Here is a 16711-nt window from a genome sequence, read left to right on the forward strand (position 1 = left end):
ACAGTCAAGTTCAGCGTCAGATAACCTTGTGTTGTACAGAACAGAATGATTATATTCACTTGTTAAGATTTTAGGGGAGGGTTGAAACTTCAGAAAAGGGACCAATTTTGCCAATTCACCCCTCCCGGTAAGATTTAAGAAACCCTGCGCAATGTTCCAAACATCCTAGACAACAATGGACCAGAGCAAAATTCACAAGTTCTAAAACGTACAACAGAATGTAATTGGGAGTGGGGAGCCTTATTTTCCAGGCAGCCGCGTGCCTGCTGCAGGAGTTGTTGCTAGCATCAACTAACTAAAGCTCACCTGGCCCAGCTCGGGTACATGGGGAGGTTGTCCATCTAGGTGATCCCACCATCCATGGCTGGAAAATCAACGATGTACCGGGGCGAGGCTCGGGGAGTTTTATTGGGCGCGGTCCGTGACCATCCGAAATTCAAATGGATTCGCACAGCTTTACTCCGGCACTCAAGTTCTTCCGTGGGGCTGCTTGTCGGTCCTCATCTCACCAGAGGGATGAGCAGGTACTCCGCGTAGAACAGCTGCGGAGCCATGTGAGGGGAGTGAATGTTAGTTAGCAGGGTGTGCCATTCCAGGATCCACAAGGCGCAGAAGGTGAACTGGTTGAATATGTTTGGACAGTACAAGGAATTTTATTTGAGAAGGATGCGGGAAAGATCAGGGAATGGGTGATGATGTCAGCACTTACCCTCCAGATGAGCATGTAGAAGGATGTTATCGCAGCTTTGCTTGTCAAATCGATGGACCGTGCGCTGCTCCACAAGATGCTGGCGAGGATTGCATGGCCCACGACCTGCAAAAACCCATGCTCATAAACGGGACTACAAACAACCACTTATACAATAGCCTATAGAAGTTTAAGCCTTTTTAATTATAGTTGTTATGTTTTGGGCAAGCTTAAATGGATACAAAAGTTTCACTTACCTTGTAATGCTAAAACAGAACAAAGGTAGAAGGCTCAGATCAATCTTGAATTTAAAAGAGGTTAAATTTCCATAATAAAGCCATATTAATTTCCATAACTAGTTCTCAATCATAAGAGAAATAAAAGCCTTCTACAGATCACTAGAGATGTTAGCTCCATGGTGGTAATCAATTCAGAACAAAGCCTAATACTCAAATTGTTTTGGTTGGCAAAAAAATGGATAACTTAAATTTAACGATGGACAGTGCAGTGGAAATCTATGAGATGTGGTGGCGTACAGTTAGAGATTTGCTCCACAAACTGGAAGAAGTTACCCCCATCAGTATCGCAACACCGTAGGCAACCTCAAGTAGACCAACACAAGTCCAGAAAACCTGCGTGGGAGTTCAAATCAGCAACTACAACAGTAAGTCTCTTAGGACAATAGCAATGTTTATTATTTACTACTAACCTTGCTTTGACCTAATCTAACACTAAAAGATTGAATTCCAAAGATGCGGTCCCCTTCAATATCGGGTATATCCTGCAGGAAAGAACCAATTTTCTCAAGGAAACATTGTTTGTATCAAAAGCTATGCAACAAATGAGCACTGCGTTAGCAAACCATGAAAGGATATTCATGAGCATTCAATTAGAAAATCACTTTAGCTGCAGTAATGCAGTACAGAAACTAGATTTCATTACCTTGAATAATGCTATTACAACTGAGAAGAATGTCATGAAGGCAGTTGCAAATATCAATGGCTTCGAAAAGACTGCCGGCCTTCTGAAAACAAATGTCTGAAAGAAAGACAAGGCAACACAGCATAAATCATATGTAGCAGTTACCATGTGATGTTCATAGAACAAGCCACATCGAAGTGTAATTACAGTTGCAAACAGAACATTATGTCTTACTATAATTTGCTTTTGTTTTCAAATAAATCATCCGAAGAAGACTTACCTGAATGTGGAGAAAAAATGCCAGTTGAACAATCACCGCACGCACTCCTAATATGCAGAGTGCTGCAACAACAGCAAATCTCTTCCATCGAAAGTACGGCAGCTGTAGAATACAAAAATGGGAATGTCAGCTCTGTTTACTTAGGTAATAATGGGTATCAACAGATCACACCAAATACCATGATATTCCAGATAATTATGCAGGAATATGAACTAATGGACGAAATGCTTTCACATCAAATATTTCCATATATCACTGTGATTTTTATCTGTCAATTTTGGGCTCTGCCACATGCCAGCCCCAAAACGTTTTGGGGCCCATTTATACCATCAGATTTGAGTGTTCTGCAGAGTGCAGAGCAAGGTGCTCCACTGTAACATGTTAGCCCATTAAAAGTGCAGATCAGGTATAGTCTCATAGGTGGTTTCCACGCATGTCAGTTATCCACATCTTTCAGGCCCTTGTGAATGTAAAAAAAATTAGGCTGGTATAAGCATTTCACTTAGATTATAGTAGCATTCAAAAGTAGATTATTATTACTATATTAGTCCTTCTAAAGCTTTGTATTACAGCAGAATACTCCCTCCATTCACTATTATCAGATGTTCTAGCTTTTTTCTGATTCGGATGTATACAGACGCGTTTTAGTGTGTTTGTTCACTCATTTCAATCTGTATGTAGTCCATATTGAAATATCCAAAACATCTTATAATAGTGAACGGAGGGAGTAGGTAACAACACAATCACAGAAAATATGAATATACGGGAACCTCATGTCATATGTGCTGGGTTGATGATCATAAAGACATAAGCTCTTACATTGACTGAATAAGCAGTTCCAAGAACAAAGCTGATAAAAAGAGCCCAAAACAGAGGTGGTGATCCAACAACCCATCCAAGGCCAAAGCTCTGCAGTTCAAATAGCAACGCTCCTGTTAGTCTGACAGACTGACAGCAAAGAGCCCAAGTAAATCAACTATCAAATTATTCTTCCAAGATTATCACAACTACAAATGAATGGAATAGATTTTATTCACTGCCGTGTAACTAGTAAATAGAAGCGGGAGAACTGCGACAATAATGTACACCCTCACTAGATTTAAGAGAAATGGAAGTGTTGTTAAGTGCAGGTGCTCAACCACGTATATCCATCAAAGTTCAGAAGTCCCTATGCAGGAACTTGTTTCTTACTGTGCTACTTAATTTCATTGTCTGGGAGTATCATTAGTTACAAAGAGTAATATAGAAGATAAATGCTTAAGTAATACATCGAAAGGAAATGTCAAAATAAGCTATAAGACTTCCAAATCTCTTTCCAGACAAATAAACATAGTTACCATAGCAGTAATAAATGTCTAAAAAGACGTTACCATAGCAGCAAATACTGACACTATTGCAACTCCCATTGCAGGAGAGTATTCCCCAGATGCTAGTGGAAGAGTTGGCTTGTTAACCTGGCAAGTCAACAACATTAGGTTCCACAGAAGTTCAAAACAGATATAATAGAAAGCAGCACTATAAAGTCAGAACCAAAACATTTTAGAGTTTAGACTGCAATGAATCTACAATACCTTGTCTATTTCAATGTCGAACAACTGATTCAATCCAACAATATAGATGTTCATAAAAAGAGCGGCCACCACTGCCTACATGGGAGCAAAAGTGCATCATTTTTTATACAACTCCATCACTGTAGAAGAAAAGTGCTGCTCAAAGTTGTACCTCCAGCAAACCAGTGAGGAACAAGGGAGAAATGTCAGATAAGCTCTCGACAGCTAGTAGGGAAACTGAGACTATGCTTAGTGCCTGCCTAAACAAGAATTTTTCTCTTAGATCCAGAGAGAGTAAAAGCACGCCACAGCCCAAGCATATTAGCTTCATTAAGAGATCTTATACGCTCTTGATTCATGTAAATGAAACAACATCAACATGACTTAACTGTTCCTATGATGGTATGTGGCCGAGAAAACCTGTAAAACGCATCCAGAGAAGATGATATTGGCTTCCAGATGCTTGCAGAATCGTGTGCTTCAGTTTCAGGCTGTAGTGATTGACCAGCATTTGCAGAAGTATTTAGCGATTGATGTGCTATCCTATAGTTAGAATATTTCCAATCCAAGAATTTTTTACAACGGTCAACAGTAGGGCCTTTGGACGCTTGGATGGACAAAGAAACTCGCCCTTCACCATTTCGTTGGATGGAACAGAATGATGGTAGAATATGATCTGGAAAATCAGCATTTCAAAACTACGTCAAGCACTCAGGAAACAAAGATTGAAGAACTTCATCCATAATGCAAGGCATGTGACAATATGTGAACTCAGAGATTGGAAAATATATTGTTTGCTTAGTCCTTTCACTACTGAATAGGATCAGCCAAGAAGATAATGATATTATTTTTTTACATTTTGCCTACTTCATTTCCATAAGGTCAGCCCGTTATGCACGCCGAAAGAAGATGGGAAGCACCTGATAACACAGAAACGCTCGCTAGACTTGTTGTAGTACAACTGTACAACTGCTTTTTGATTACAGACCGCAATGAATTTTACACAAGCGAAAAATATCTGAGCATAAAGTAGTACAATAGCAGAGGAACTGTGCATGAAACTAGTACGAACATATCAGGAATACATCAGCGCATACGTTCGTGTCTGACATAATCGAACACTTGCTCAACTGAAACTAGAAACGCCCCAGCATTACCTTGATACCACTACTTCACAGCCCTTGCACACAGCATGACAAAATCATTCCAACAAAAACAGACAGGTTATCTACTAACCTTAATAACAAGTTAAAAACATGTCACTTAAAATCGCACCATAAATCTCTTCCCCATTCACCACCTATCCTCCTGGTACATGCTAAAAATTCACCACACAGAAAAACATGCGTCCCCTCCACTCACCATGAACAAAAGTACCAGGTGGCCAAAGAAACCGCTGTATTTCCCCCAAAAAATACAGTATTAAGCTATTAACAAAAGTACCGAATGGTCAAACTACTTCAAGTCGTCTACAGGTTCATTTACGCCTACCAGTACATCCATTTCGTCGGCCCTGATCCGCCGCAAAACCGAGCTAGCGAGTAGAAACACTTTGACACGACTTTTCCGATCGATTACCAGTGACAAAACACTGACCCCTTTCGGCTTACTACTCCTATTCCGGAAAAGGGCGGCGTACTAGGAGAACACTCCTATCCCATCCCAACGAACCGCACTCCCCGGCATCGCTTTCGCTCCCCGAATCCGGTAAGGTCAGCTCGCACTTGCTCCCGCTTAACTACATCCATTCGTCAGCGCCAGCATCTAGTCAAAGCTAGTAGTACTAACTGAAAGGCGCCAATCACCGGTACACCAATCATGCGGAGGGGTAGGGGACGGGGGAGTCGAGGCACTCACCTCGCCGGCGGGCGGCGGCGGCGGCGCCGGGCGCGGAGCGGAGCGAGGACGGCCGGAGGCGGAGCGAGTCCATCGCCGCGGCGGCGCGCGGGTGGGGAGTGGGCAGTGAGACGGAGAGCGGGCGGGGGACGGAGGGAGGGAGTGGTGGTGGAGAGCCCCAAAGAGTCGTGCGACGCAAAGTCCAAATCGTTGGACTGTTGAGCCATTTCCCTTTTTCCGAGCGTATGTATATATAATTGACCTTGACAGCGAGGTTAACACGTGGTGCATCGTGGGTAGCCTTGTCAGCGGTGACAGGTGTCTTGCAGAGAAGATTCGCACAAAAGCTAGCAGCCCGTTTGGCTTGCCCTGATGAATTAGCCCTGAGATTTAAGAATGTGAGCACCCACATCCGGGTGTCTCAAATGATGTCCAGTTATGCACAATTTTTAGACCATGAAAGTATCAACTACATTCATACCGGATGGTGTGCTTTGGGGCTCGTCAACGTTACTCGTAACAAGGTGATCATAAGGGCAACTATCAAGTGCATCAAAAATGCATGCCAAGGGACTTCATAGCTCAAGACCGAGGTTTTCTCCTCCGACGATGGAGAGATATTTTTAGGGCCCTCTCAGTATTACGATATTAATCATCGTTTGGCCAGACACAACGTGACATATTCACGGGGATGGCGGAATACAGAGGCGAGCAAAGAGAACAAAACCGGTAACGAGGATTACTTGGTATGGTGATCAAAAGTTGATTCATGTGGATACCAATAAGTCTCCCCTCGGGTTTTGTAAAGTATCACGAAACAAAGGGAATAGCACACCGGAACAACATGTTCATCTCGGTATTAATTCATGTGGGCGTAGGGGTCAATACGGATGTCCACGGTTCGGCTATTGACCATTGAATGAAAAGGTAGTTCCGGGTCATGTCTACACTTTACTGAACCTTCAGGGTCACATACTTAACATTTAGTGGTTTGTTAGAATACAATGAGATAAATGAGAGTATGATAATGGGTTCCGAAAGTGTTTGGGATGACTCCGAAAGTGTTCTAGGAGTTCCTGGAATGTTCGCTAATGTCACAGAAGTGCCTGAAAGGTCCTGCAGGCTTTCAGAGAGATCTGGAAGGTTATAGAAGGTTCTTAGTGGGTCAAAGCCACGTCACCTTGGGGGATAAGGTGCCACCAAGGGCCCAAGGCAGTTGGACCAAAGAGTTCATATGGATCAAGGCAGCTTGGGGAGACTACTGGAGTGGCCAATCCAGGGAGGACTCCTCCTCCCTAGGTCGGCAAACCTCTTGGGCCTCCACCTATATATAGGTGGGAGGGGCACACCAAACACACACAAGCCACGGTTGCCCCTTCCCTCATTGCCTATGCAACCCGTTCTCTCCTCTCTAGTTTTCTCGGTGGATCTTTCATTCTAGATGGTGAAGCTCTGTTGAACTACTACTTCCGTATGTGTGGATACCGGCAGATGCACTGTACTTTCGGTGCTCGATCTACAAATTAGTTCGAGGGATAATTCCCATGGCTGAGAGGAATATAACCTAGTCGCGGACCAACAATCCACACCAACTCTACTTCCGTTGCACTCTAGTTGGTAATGATCTGATCCGATCTCATCGACATCTTTATAGTGATCTTGGGAGTTGATTCCTAGGGTTTGTTTTTCTTTTCTACTACGTTTCCCAACATTTTCACTTTCCCTCCAAGGGGGTCTTAAGAAAGTAGTGTCATCCAGTGTTGAGTTTCTATTAGAAAAAGCGACAGGGAGTAACGGCGCGGCAAAGTGTGCATTCCCTTCTAGTACCATAGCAAAGCATATGTCATAGCCCATGTGGAGAGGTTTATGAAGGAAATATGCCCTAGAGGCAATAATAAAGTTGTTCACTACTACAGGATGCTGCTAACGCGACACTACGATCAAAGACCCTTTCACGAAACTGTGTGCGATGCATTAATCACAAACGGGGATGTAAAAAAAGTCAAAAAGGTGCAAAACATTTGCAATGGAGGATGCATCAAACACGGTTCAGATTTTAGTTGCGTGTGCGATCCAGGGCATACGGTTCAGTCCAATGAACCGTTTGCGATGAGGTGGAACAAAAGAACCGGGCATCCTGATGAAGGCGTGTGCGATGTACATCATACGGTTCACTCGGATGAACTGTTTATGATTAGGCAACACAAAAGAAACGGTCAGCCAGATCAAGGTGTGTGCGATGTACGACATGTGGTTCACCCAGATGAATTGTTTGCGTTGAGACAAGAGAACAGAAATGGTTCAATATAACAAATACCATAAATATTGCAAGGTTCAAATTCAAAGATTACAACGCCCAAATTCAAACATTGCCTGCTGCGTCATTTCTGAAAAGGGATCAGCCGCTGACAAGAGATGTATGGGTTTGACACAATAACTTCCAATTGCTTTGTCATATGCTCTTCCAATACGAAGTTTGGCATTTTTTGAGGCACTTCCTGTTGGGGAACGTAGTAATTTCAAAAAAATTCCTACGCACACGCAAGATCATGGTGATGCATAGCAACGAGAGGGGAGAGTGTGTCCACGTACCCTCTTAGAGCGAAAGCGGAAGCGTTAGCACAACGCGGTTGATGTAGTCGTACGTCTTCACGATCCGACCGATCAAGTACCGAACGCACGACACCTCCGAGTTCTGCACACGTTCAACTCGATGACGTCCCTCGAACTCCGATCCAGCCGAGCTTTGAGGGAGATTTCCGTCAGCACGACGGCGTGGTGACGATGATGATGTTGCTACCGACGCAGGGCTTCGCCTAAGCACCGCTACGATATTATCGAGCTGGACTATGGTGGAGGGGGGCACCGCACACGGCTAAGAGATCCAAGGGATCAATTGTTGTGTCTCCAAGGGGTGCCTCCCTCCCCGTATATAAAGGAGTGGAGGAATGGGAGGGGGCCGGCCACCCTAGGCGCGCCCCATGAGGAGTCCTACTCCCACCGGGAGTAGGACTCCCCCTTCCAAGTGGGAGTAGGAGAGGAGAGGGAAGGAGAGAGAGGGGGAAAGGAAAGGGGGGCCCCGCCCCCCTCCTTGTCCAGTTCGGACTGGGGGGGAAGAGGGCGCGCGGCTGCCCTTGGCCGCCCCTCCTCTTCTCCACTAGGGCCCAATAGGCCCATTAGTCTCCCCGGGGGAGTACTCTGGTATATGCCCGAAACTCCCCGAAACCATTCCGGTGTCCGAACATAGTCGTCCAATATATCGATCTTTACGTCTCGACCATTTCGAGACTCCTCGTCTTGTCCGTGATCACATCCGGGACTCCAAACAACCTTCGGTACATCAAAACACATAAAGTCATAATATAACCGTCATCGAACTTTAAGCGTGCGGACCCTGCGGGTTCGAGAACTATATATGTAGACATGACCGAGACACGTCTCCGGTCAATAGCTAATAGCAGAACCTGGATGCTCATATTGGCTCCCACATATTCTACGAAGATCTTTATCGGTCAAACCGCATAACAACAAACATTGTAACTAATGAGTTAGTTGCGGGATGATGTATTACGGAACGAGTAAAGAGACTTGCCGGTAACGAGATTGAACTAGGTCTCATAGTCATAGGAACATGTATAAGTCATGAAGAAAGCAATAGCAAAATACTAAACAATCAAGTGCTAAGCTAACGGAATGGGTCAAGTCAATCACATCATTCTCCTAATCATGTGATCCCATTAATCAAATGACAACTCATGTCAATGGCTAGGAAACATAACCATCTTTGATCAACGAGCTAGTCAAGTAGAGGCATACTAGTGACACTCTGTTTGTCTATGTATTCACACAAGTATTATGTTTCCAGTTAATACAATTCTAGCATGAATAATAAACATTTATCATCATATAAGGAAATAAATAATAAATTTATTATTTCCTCTAGGGCATATTTTCTTCAGTCTCCCACTTGCACTAGAGTAAATAATCTAGATTACATAGTAATGATTCTAACAACCATGGAGCCTTGGTGCTGATCATGTTTTGCTCGTGGAAGAGGCTTAGTCAATGGGTCTGCAACATTCAGATCCATATGTATCTTGCAAATTTCTATGTCTCCCACCTGGACTTGATCCAGGATGGAGTTGAAGCGTCTCTTGATGTGCTTGGTTCTCTTGTGAAATCTGGATTCCTTTGCCAAGGCAATTGCACCAGTATTGTCACAAAAGATTTTCATTGGACCCGATGCACTAGGTATGACACCTAGATCGGATATGAACTCCTTCATCCAGACTCCTTCATTTGTTGCTTCCGAAGCAGCTATGTACTCCGCTTTACACGTAGATCCCGCCACAACGCTTTGTTTAGAACTGCACCAACTGACAGCTCCACCGTTCAATGTAAACATGTATCCGGTTTGCGATTTAGAATCGTCCGGATCAGTGTCAAAGCTTGCATCAACGTAACCCTTTACGACTAGCTCTTTGTCACCTCCATAAACGAGAAACATATCCTTAGTCCTTTTTAGGTATTTCAGGATGTTCTTGACCGCTGCCAGTGATCCACTCCTGGATTACTTTGGTACCTCCCTGCTAAACTTATAGCAAGGCACACATCAGGTCTGGTACACAGCATTGCATACATGATAGAGCCTATGGCTGAAGCATAGGGAACATCTTTCATCTTCTCTCTATCTTCTGAAGTGGTCGGGCATTGAGTCTTACTCAACTTCACACCTTGTAACACTGGTAAGAACCCTTTCTTTGCTTGATCCATTTTGAACTTCTTCAAAACATTGTCAAGGTATGTGCTTTGTGAAAGTCCAATTAAGCGTCTTGATCTATCTCTATAGATCTTGATGCCCAATATGTAAGCAGCTTCACCGAGGTCTTTCATTGAAAAACTCTTATTCAAGTATCCTTTTATGCTATCCAGAAATTTTATATCATTTCCAATCAGCAATATGTCATCCACATATAATATCAAAAATGCTACAGAGCTCCCACTCACTTTCTTGTAAATACAGGCTTCTCCAAAAGTCTGTATAAAACCATATGCTTTGATCACACTATCAAAGAGTTTATTCCAACTCCGAGAGGCTTGCACCAGTCCATAAATGGATCGCTGGAGCTTGCACACTTTGTTAGCCCCCTTTGGATCGACAAAACCTTCCGGTTGCATCATATGCAACTCTTCTTCCAGAAATCCATTCAGGAATGCAGTTTTGACATCCATTTGCCAAATTTCATAATCATAAAATGCGGCAATTGCTAACATGATTCAGACAGACTTAAGCATCGCTACGGGTGAGAAAGTCTCATCGTAGTCAATTCCTTGAACTTGTCGAAAACCTTTTGCAACAAGTCGAGCTTTATAGACAGTAACATTACCGTCAGCGTCAGTCTTCTTCTTGAAGATCCATTTATTCTCAATGGCTTGCCGATCATCGGGAAAGTCAACCAAAGTCCACACTTTGTTCTCATACATGGACCCCATCTCAGATTTCATGGCCTCAAGCCATTTTGCGGAATCTGGGCTCACCATTGCTTCTTCATAGTTCGTAGGTTCGTCATGATCTAGTAACATAACCTCCAGAACAGGATTACCGTACCACTCTGGTGCGGATCTTACTCTGGTTTGTTGGAAATATGCCCTAGAGGCAATAATAAATGGTTATTATTATATTTCTTTGTTCATGATAATTGTCTATTGTTCATGCTATAATTGTGTTATCCGGAAATCGTAATACATGTGTGAATATATAGACCACAACGTGTCCCTAGTAAGCCTCTAGTTGACTAGCTCGTTGATCAACCGATAGTCATGGTTTCCTGACTATGGACATTGGATGTCATTGATAACGGGATCACATCATTAGGAGAATGATGTGATGGAGAAGACCCAATCCTAAGCATAGCATAAAAGATCGTGTAGTTTCGTTTGCTAGAGCTTTTCCAATGTCAAGTATCTTTTCCTTAGACCATGAGATCGTGCAACTCCCGGATACCGTAAGAGTGCTTTGGGTGTGCCAAACGTCACAACGTAACTGGGTGACTATAAAGGTGCACTACGGGTATCTCCGAAAGTGTCTGTTGGGTTGGCATGGATCGAGACTGGGATTTGTCACTCCGTATGACGGAGAGGTATCTCTGGGCCCACTCGGTAATGCATCATCATAATGAGCTCAATGTGACTAAGGCGTTGGTCACGGGATCATGCATTGCGGTACAAGTAAAGAGACTTGCCGGTAACGAGATTGAACAAGGTATTGGGATACCGACGATCGAATCTCGGGCAAGTAACATACCGATTGACAAAGGGAATTGTATACGGGATTGATTGAATCCTCGACATCGTGGTTCATCCGATGAGATCATCGTGGAACATGTGGGAGCCAACATGGGTATCCAGATCCCGCTGTTGGTTATTGACCGGAGAGGCGTCTCGGTCATGTCTGCATGTCTCCCGAACTCGTAGGGTCTACACACTTAAGGTTCGGTGACGCTAGGGTTGAAGAGATATGAGTATGCGGAAACCCGAAAGTTGTTCGGAGTCCCGGATGAGATCCCGGACGTCACGAGGAGTTCCGGAATGGTCCGGAGGTGAAGAATTATATATAGGAAGTCCAGTTTCGGCCACCGGGAAAGTTTCGGGGGTTATCGGTATTGTACCGGGACCACCGGAAGGGTCCCGGGGGTCCACCGGGTGGGGCCACCTGTCCCGGAGGCCCCATGGGCTGAAGTGGGAAGGGAACCAGCCCATAGTGGGCTGGGGCGCCCCCCATGGGCCTCCCCCCTGCGCCTAGGGTTGGAAACCCTAGGGTGGGGGGGCGCCCCACTTGACTTGGGGGGTAAGTTACCCCCCTGGCCGGCGCCCCCCATCCAGATGGGCTCCTGGCCGGCGCCCCCCCTCCCAGGGGGCCTATATAAAGGGGAGGAGGGAGGGCAGCAGGACAACAGCCTTTGGCGCCTCCCTCCTCCCCTGCTACACCTCTCCCTCTCGCAGAAGCTCGGCGAAGCCCTGCCGAGACCCGCTACGTCCATCACCACGCCGTCGTGCTGCTGGATCTCCATCAACCTCTCCTTCCCCCTTGCTGGATCAAGGAGGAGACGTCGCTGCACCGTACGTGTGTTGAACGCGGAGGTGCCGTCCGTTCGGCACTCGGTCATCGGTGATTTGAATCACGGCGAGTACGACTCCGTCAACAACGTTCATTGGAACGCTTCCGCTCGCGATCTACAAGGGTATGTAGATGCACTCCTTTCCCCTCGTTGCTAGTATACTCCATAGATGGATCTTGGTGAGCGTAGGAAAATTTTAAAATTCTGCTACGATCCCCAACATGGTTGACCTACGAGGTTCAGTAGTAACTTGATCTGAAGTTTCATGATCAATATCATCAGCTTCCTCACTAATTGGTGTAGGTGTCATAGGAACCGGTTTCTGTGATGAACTACTTTCCAATAAGGGAGCAGATACAGTTACCTCATCAAGTTCTACTTTCCTCCCACTCACTTCTTTCGAGAGAAACTCCTTCTCTAGAAAGGATCCAAATTTAGCAACAAAAGTCTTGCCTTCAGATCTGTGATAGAAGGTGTACCCAACAGTTTCCTTTGGGTATCCTATGAACACACATTTCTCCGATTTGGGTTCGAGCTTATCAGGTTGAAGCTTTTTCACATAAGCATCGCAGCCCCAAACTTTAAGAGACGACAACGTTGGTCTCTTGCCAAACCACAATTCATAAGGCGTCGTCTCAACGGATTTCGATGGTGCCCTATTTAACGTGAATGCAGCCATCTCTAAAGCATAACCCCAAAATGATAGCGGTAAATCAGTAAGAGACATCATAGATCGCACCATATCTAGTAAAGTATGATTACGATGTTCGGACACACCATTACGCTGTGGTGTTCCGGGTGGCGTGAGTTGCGAAACTATTCCACATTCTTTCAAATGTAGACCAAACTCGTAACTCAAATATTCTCCTCCACGATCAGATCGTAGAAACTTTATTTTCTTGTTACGATGATTTTCCACTTCACTCTGAAATTCTTTGAACTTTTCAAATGTTTCAAACTTATGTTTCATTAAGTAGATATATCCATATCTGCTTAAATCATCTGTGAAGGTGAGAAAATAACGATACCCGCCGCGAGCCTCAACATTCATCGTACCACATACATCTGTATGTATGATTTCCAACAAATCTGTTGCTCGCTCCATAGTTCCGGAGAACGGCGTTTTAGTCATCTTGCCCATGAGGCACGGTTCGCAAGTACCAAGTGATTCATAATCGAGTGGTTCCAAAAGTCCATCAGTATGGAGTTTCTTCATGCGCTTTACACCAATATGACCTAAACGGCAGTGCCACAAATAAGTTGCACTATCATTATCAACTCTGCATCTTTTGGCTTCAATATTATGAATATGTGTATCACTACTATCGAGATTCAACAAAAATAGACCACTCTTCAAGGGTGCATGACCATAAAAGATATTACTCATATAAATAGAACAACCATTATTCTCTAATTTAAATGAATAACCGTCTCGCATCAAACAAGATCCAGATATAATGTTCATGCTCAACGCTGGCACCAAATAATTATTATTCAGGTCTAAAACTAATCCCGAAGGTAGATGTAGAGGTAGCGTGCCGACCGCGATCACATCGACTTTGGAACCATTTCCCACGCGCATCGTCGCCTCGTCCTTAGCCAATCTTCGCTTAATCCGTAGTCCCTGTTTCGAGTTGCAAATATTAGCAACAGAACAAGTATCAAATACCCAGGTGCTACTGCGAGCATTAGTAAGGTACACATCAATAACATGTATATCACATATACCTTTGTTCACCTTGCCATCCTTCTTATCCGCCAAATACTTGGGGCAGTTCCGCTTCCAGTGACCAGTCTGTTTGTAGTAGAAGCACTCAGTCTCAGGCTTAGGTCTAGACTTGGGTTTTTCCTCCTGAGCAGCAACTTGTTTGCTGTTCTTCTTGAAGTTCCCCTTCTTCTTCCCTTTGCCCTTTTTCTTAAAACTGGTGGTCTTGTTTACCATCAACACTTGATGCTCCTTCTTGATTTCTACCTCCGCAGCCTTTAGCATTGCGAAGAGCCCGGGAATCGTCTTATCCATCCCTTGCATGTTGAAGCTCTTGTAGCTTGGTGGCAGTGATTGAAGAATTCTGTCAATGACGCTATCATCCGGAAGATTAACTCCGAGTTGAATCAAGTGATTGTTATACCCAGACATTCTGAGTATATGCTCACTGACAGAACTATTCTCCTCCATCTTGCATCTGTAGAACTTATTAGAGACTTCATATCTCTCTCCGGGCATTTGCTTGAAATATTAACTCAACTCCTGGAGCATCTCATATGCTCCATGACGTTCAAAACGTCGTTGAAGTCCCGGTTCTAAGCCGTAAAGCATGGCACACTGAACTATCGAGTAGTCATCAGCTTTGCTCTGCCAGACGTTCATAACATCTGGTGTTGCTCCTGCAGCAGGTCTGGCACCTAGCGGTGCTTCCAGGACATAATTCTTCTATGCAGCAATGAGGATAATCCTCAAGTTACGGACCTAGTCCGTGTAATTGCTACCATCATCTTTCAACTTTGCTTTCTCAAGGAACGCATTAAAATTCAACGGAACAACAGCACGGGCCATCTATCTACAATCAACATAGACAAGCAAAATACTATCAGGTACTAAGTTCATGACAAATTTAAGTTCAATTAATCATATTACTTAAGAACTCCCACTTAGATAGACATCCCTCTAATCCTCTAAGTGATCACGTGATCCAAATCAACTAAACCATGTCCGATCATCACGTGAGATGGAGTAGTTTCAATGGTGAACATCACTATGTTGATCATATCTACTATATGATTCATGCTCGACCTTTCAGTCTCAGTGTTCCAAGGCCATATCTGCATATGCTAGGCTCATCAAGTTTAACCTGAGTATTCCGCGTGTGCAACTGTTTTGCACCCGTTGTATTTGAACGTAGAGCCTATCACACCCGATCATCACGTGGTGAATCAGCACGAAGAACTTTCGCAACGGTGCATACTCAGGGAGAACACTTATACCTTGAAATTTAGTGAGAGATCATCTTATAATGCTACCGTCAATCAAAGCAAGATAAGATGCATAAAAGATAAACATCACATGCAATCAATATAAGTGATATGATATGGCCATCATCATCTTGTGCTTGTGATCTCCATCTCCGAAGCACTGTCATGATCACCATCGTCACCGGCGCGACACCTTGATCTCGATCGTAGCATCGTTGTCGTCTCGCCAACTTATGCTTCTACGACTATCGCTACCACTTAGTGATAAAGTAAAGCATTACAGGGTGATTGCATTGCATACAATAAAGCGACAACCATATGGCTCCTGCCAGTTGCCGATAACTCGATTACAAAACATGATCATCTCATACAATAAAATTTAGCATCATGCCTTACCATATCACATCACAACATGCCCTGCAAAAACAAGTTAGAGGTCCTCTACTTTGTTGTTGCAAGTTTTACGTGGCTGCTACGGGCTGAGCAAGAACCGTTCTTACCTACGCATCAAAACCACAACGATAGTTTGTCAAGTTAGTGCTGTTTTAACCTTCTCAAGGACCGGGCGTAGCCACACTCGGTTCAACTAAAGTTGGAGAAACTGACACCCGCCAACCACCTGTGTGCAAAGCACGTCGGTAGAACCAGTCTCGCGTAAGCGTACGCGTAATGTCGGTCCGGGCCGCTTCATCCAACAATACCGCCGAACCAAAGTATGACATGCTGGTAAGCAGTATGACTTGTATCGCCCACAACTCACTTGTGTTCTACTCGTGCATATAACATCTACGCATAAAACCAGGCTCGGATGCCACTGTTGGGGAACGTAGTAATTTCAAAAAAATTCCTACGCACACGCAAGATCATGGTGATGCATAGCAACGAGAGGGGAGAGTGTGTCCACGTACCCTCGTAGACCGAAAGCAGAAGCGTTAGCACAACGCGGTTGATGCAGTCGTACGTCTTCACGATCCGACCGATCAAGTACCGAACGCACGGCACCTCCGAGTTCTGCACACGTTCAACTCGATGACGTCCCTCGAACTCCGATCCAGCCAAGCTTTGAGGGAGAGTTCCTTCAGCATGACGGCGTGGCGACGATGATGTTACTACCGACGCAGGGCTTCGCCTAAGCACCGCTATGATATTATCGAGGTGGACTATGGTGGAGGGGGGCACCGCACATGGCTAAGAAATCCAAGGGATCAATTGTTGTGTCTCCAAGAGGTGCCTCCCTCCCCGTATATAAAGGAGTGGAGGAGGGGGAGGGGGCCGGCCACCCTAGGTGCGCCCATGAGGAGTCCTACTCCCACCGGGAGGAGGACTTCCCCCTTCCAAGTGGGAGTAG

The 16711-nt window shown here is 44.7% G+C and overlaps 1 protein-coding gene across 1 annotated transcript; it reads right to left on the reverse strand.

The window, feature by feature from the left end:
* Nucleotides 1–105: 105 nt before the first annotated feature.
* On the reverse strand, nt 106–5494 carry LOC109781124 (probable homogentisate phytyltransferase 1, chloroplastic). The gene is made up of 12 exons (XM_020339714.3): nt 5297–5494; nt 3829–4115; nt 3612–3695; nt 3461–3535; nt 3260–3343; nt 2709–2798; nt 1890–1991; nt 1631–1726; nt 1398–1469; nt 1225–1320; nt 710–814; nt 106–542 (listed from the first exon to the last, which is right to left on the reverse strand). Exons 1-12 carry the CDS (start codon nt 5367–5369, stop codon nt 501–503), a joined length of 1206 nt encoding a protein of 401 aa, XP_020195303.1. The 5' UTR covers nt 5370–5494; the 3' UTR covers nt 106–500.
* Nucleotides 5495–16711: the final 11217 nt, after the last annotated feature.

This window comes from Aegilops tauschii, chromosome 7 (genome assembly GCF_002575655.3).
Source record: "Aegilops tauschii subsp. strangulata cultivar AL8/78 chromosome 7, Aet v6.0, whole genome shotgun sequence".
NCBI lineage: Eukaryota > Viridiplantae > Streptophyta > Magnoliopsida > Poales > Poaceae > Aegilops > Aegilops tauschii.